We start from the raw sequence: 2,785 nt of genomic DNA, 5'->3' as shown, positions 1-2,785 counted from the left end.
AAGAGTGATCCAGGGCTGAGTGACTCGGGTCCGCCGCAGTTCGGGGAACGTGTGTCTCCGGATCTCGCCGCCGCGACTCCAGAGAAATCCCGTGCTGGGCAAAGGGCCCTTAATATAATAATAGCTTGTCTCTTTAAAAAGCAAAAGGCGGGGGGGGGAAAGTTTTGTTGGCATCTGGTTTCTGATCTCATTATGTTGTGGTTGACCAATCCAGCCCTCGGGGCTGATCCTCGGGTTTAAATCTCATTGGCCGAGAGAACATTTTGGGATGGTGCTTAGAGCTCGACGGGGCGGTTTCAAGGATCCCTTTTTTGGGGGGCTGAAGAGAGGGCGGGGCCGCCGGCGGGGGCCCCCTTGAAACCGACTAATTGGGATCGGAGAGGACGAGGTGAGGGCTGGAGGAAGGCACAAAGGAGTCGCTGGGCGGAGAAGGGAGGGGAGAGGCGAGAGGAGGAGGACGAGGAGGAGAGGGGGCAAGCAGCGCGCGGTGTCTCCGGCGGCTCAGTCCGACCTCGGCGAGCCAGCGGGCGGGTGCGCCGCCCCCCTCCCCCGCCCGGCCTCCCCAACTCGGCAGCCGCGAGCAAAGTTTGCAAAGAGACGCGGGAGGCGGCGGCCGCGGCGAGGCGGCGGCGGGGAAGGCGCGCGGTCTCGGGGCTGGGGGCGGGGGCGGGGGGGCGTCCGGGAGCCGGGTGGGGGGCGGCGGCCAGCATGCGGCCCCGCAGCGCCCTGCCCCGCCTGCTGCTTCCGCTGCTGCTGCTGCCCGCTGCGGGGCCAGCCCAGTTCCACGGGGAGAAGGGCATCTCCATCCCGGACCACGGCTTCTGCCAGCCCATCTCCATCCCGTTGTGCACGGACATCGCCTACAACCAGACCATCATGCCCAACCTTCTGGGCCATACGAACCAGGAGGACGCAGGACTGGAGGTGCACCAGTTCTACCCATTGGTGAAGGTGCAGTGCTCGCCCGAACTGCGCTTCTTCCTTTGCTCCATGTATGCACCCGTGTGCACTGTGCTGGAGCAGGCCATCCCGCCGTGCCGCTCGATCTGCGAGCGCGCGCGCCAGGGCTGCGAGGCGCTCATGAACAAGTTCGGCTTCCAGTGGCCGGAGCGCCTTCGCTGCGAGCACTTCCCCCGCCACGGCGCGGAGCAGATCTGCGTGGGCCAGAACCACTCGGAGGACGGCGCGCCCGCGTTGCTCACCACCGCGCCGCCGCCGGGCCTGCAGCCGGGTGCGGGGGGCACCCCGGGCGGCCCGGGTGGCGGCGGCTCGCCCCCGCGCTATGCCACGCTGGAGCACCCGTTCCACTGTCCGCGCGTCCTCAAGGTGCCGTCCTATCTCAGTTACAAGTTTCTGGGCGAACGCGACTGCGCGGCTCCGTGCGAGCCGGCGCGGCCCGACGGCTCCATGTTCTTCTCCCAGGAAGAGACGCGCTTTGCGCGACTCTGGATCCTCACCTGGTCCGTGTTGTGCTGCGCCTCCACCTTTTTCACCGTCACCACGTACCTGGTGGACATGCAGCGCTTCCGCTACCCGGAGCGGCCCATCATCTTTCTGTCAGGCTGCTACACTATGGTGTCGGTGGCCTACATCGCGGGCTTCGTGCTCCAGGAGCGCGTGGTGTGTAACGAGCGCTTCTCCGAGGACGGCTACCGTACGGTGGTGCAGGGCACCAAGAAGGAGGGCTGCACCATCCTCTTCATGATGCTCTACTTCTTCAGCATGGCCAGTTCCATCTGGTGGGTCATCCTGTCGCTCACCTGGTTCCTGGCGGCGGGCATGAAGTGGGGCCACGAGGCCATCGAGGCCAACTCGCAGTACTTCCACCTGGCCGCGTGGGCCGTGCCCGCCGTCAAGACCATCACAATCCTGGCCATGGGCCAGATTGACGGCGACCTGCTGAGCGGCGTGTGCTTCGTGGGCCTCAACAGCCTGGACCCGCTGCGGGGCTTCGTGCTGGCGCCGCTCTTCGTGTACCTGTTCATAGGCACGTCCTTCCTCCTGGCCGGTTTCGTGTCACTCTTCCGCATCCGTACCATCATGAAGCACGACGGCACCAAGACGGAGAAGCTGGAGCGGCTCATGGTGCGCATCGGCGTCTTCTCGGTGCTGTACACGGTGCCCGCCACCATCGTCATCGCCTGCTATTTCTACGAGCAGGCCTTCCGAGAGCACTGGGAGCGCTCGTGGGTGAGCCAGCACTGCAAGAGCCTGGCCATCCCGTGCCCGGCGCACTACACGCCGCGCATGTCACCCGACTTCACCGTCTACATGATCAAATACCTCATGACGCTCATCGTGGGCATCACGTCGGGCTTCTGGATCTGGTCCGGCAAGACGCTGCACTCGTGGAGGAAGTTCTACACGCGTCTCACCAACAGCCGGCACGGCGAGACCACCGTGTGAGCCGGAGCTCCGGCGCCGCGTCCCCAGCCGGGCCGGCACCTCGTGCTCCGCCCCCAGGGAGGGGGGGGGGCGCTCCTACAGACTCCTTATTTTATTTTTTTAAATAAAGAACAGTCGAAACCATTTCTTTTTTAGGTCGCTTTTTAAAGAGAACTCTGCCCAACACCCCCACCAGGTTTGTAATTAAAACTGTAAATAGTTTTTGTAAATTTAATTATATATTTTCTATTTAAAAGAAAAAAGGAAAAAAAGGGGAGGGGGGAGCAGTGAGGGGCGCCAGGCCTGAGGAATGGGGAAGAGGGGGAGTTGGGGGGGTTCTCCTTTCTTCAGTCCCCTTTCAAACACCACCCCCTACTTCGGTTTGAGTATTTTGGTGATT

The 2,785-nt window shown here is 63.2% G+C and overlaps 1 protein-coding gene across 1 annotated transcript; it reads left to right on the top strand.

Annotated features, from left to right (window-relative positions):
• Positions 1-708: 708 nt before the first annotated feature.
• On the top strand, positions 709-2,481 carry FZD2 (frizzled class receptor 2; the record flags this gene model as incomplete). The annotated part of the gene is made up of 1 exon (XM_082861391.1): positions 709-2,481. The coding sequence occupies one exon, from the start codon at positions 709-711 to the stop codon at positions 2,404-2,406; it is 1,698 nt and encodes a 565-aa protein (XP_082717517.1). The 3' UTR covers positions 2,407-2,481.
• Between the last annotated feature and the right edge of the window lie 304 nt (positions 2,482-2,785).

This window comes from Leucopleurus acutus (assembly GCF_964270905.1).
Source record: "Leucopleurus acutus genome assembly, chromosome: 19".
Lineage (NCBI taxonomy): Eukaryota > Metazoa > Chordata > Mammalia > Artiodactyla > Delphinidae > Leucopleurus > Leucopleurus acutus.
Note: the sequence above shows the minus strand (reverse complement) of the source record. Positions and strands in the feature narration are given on the sequence as shown.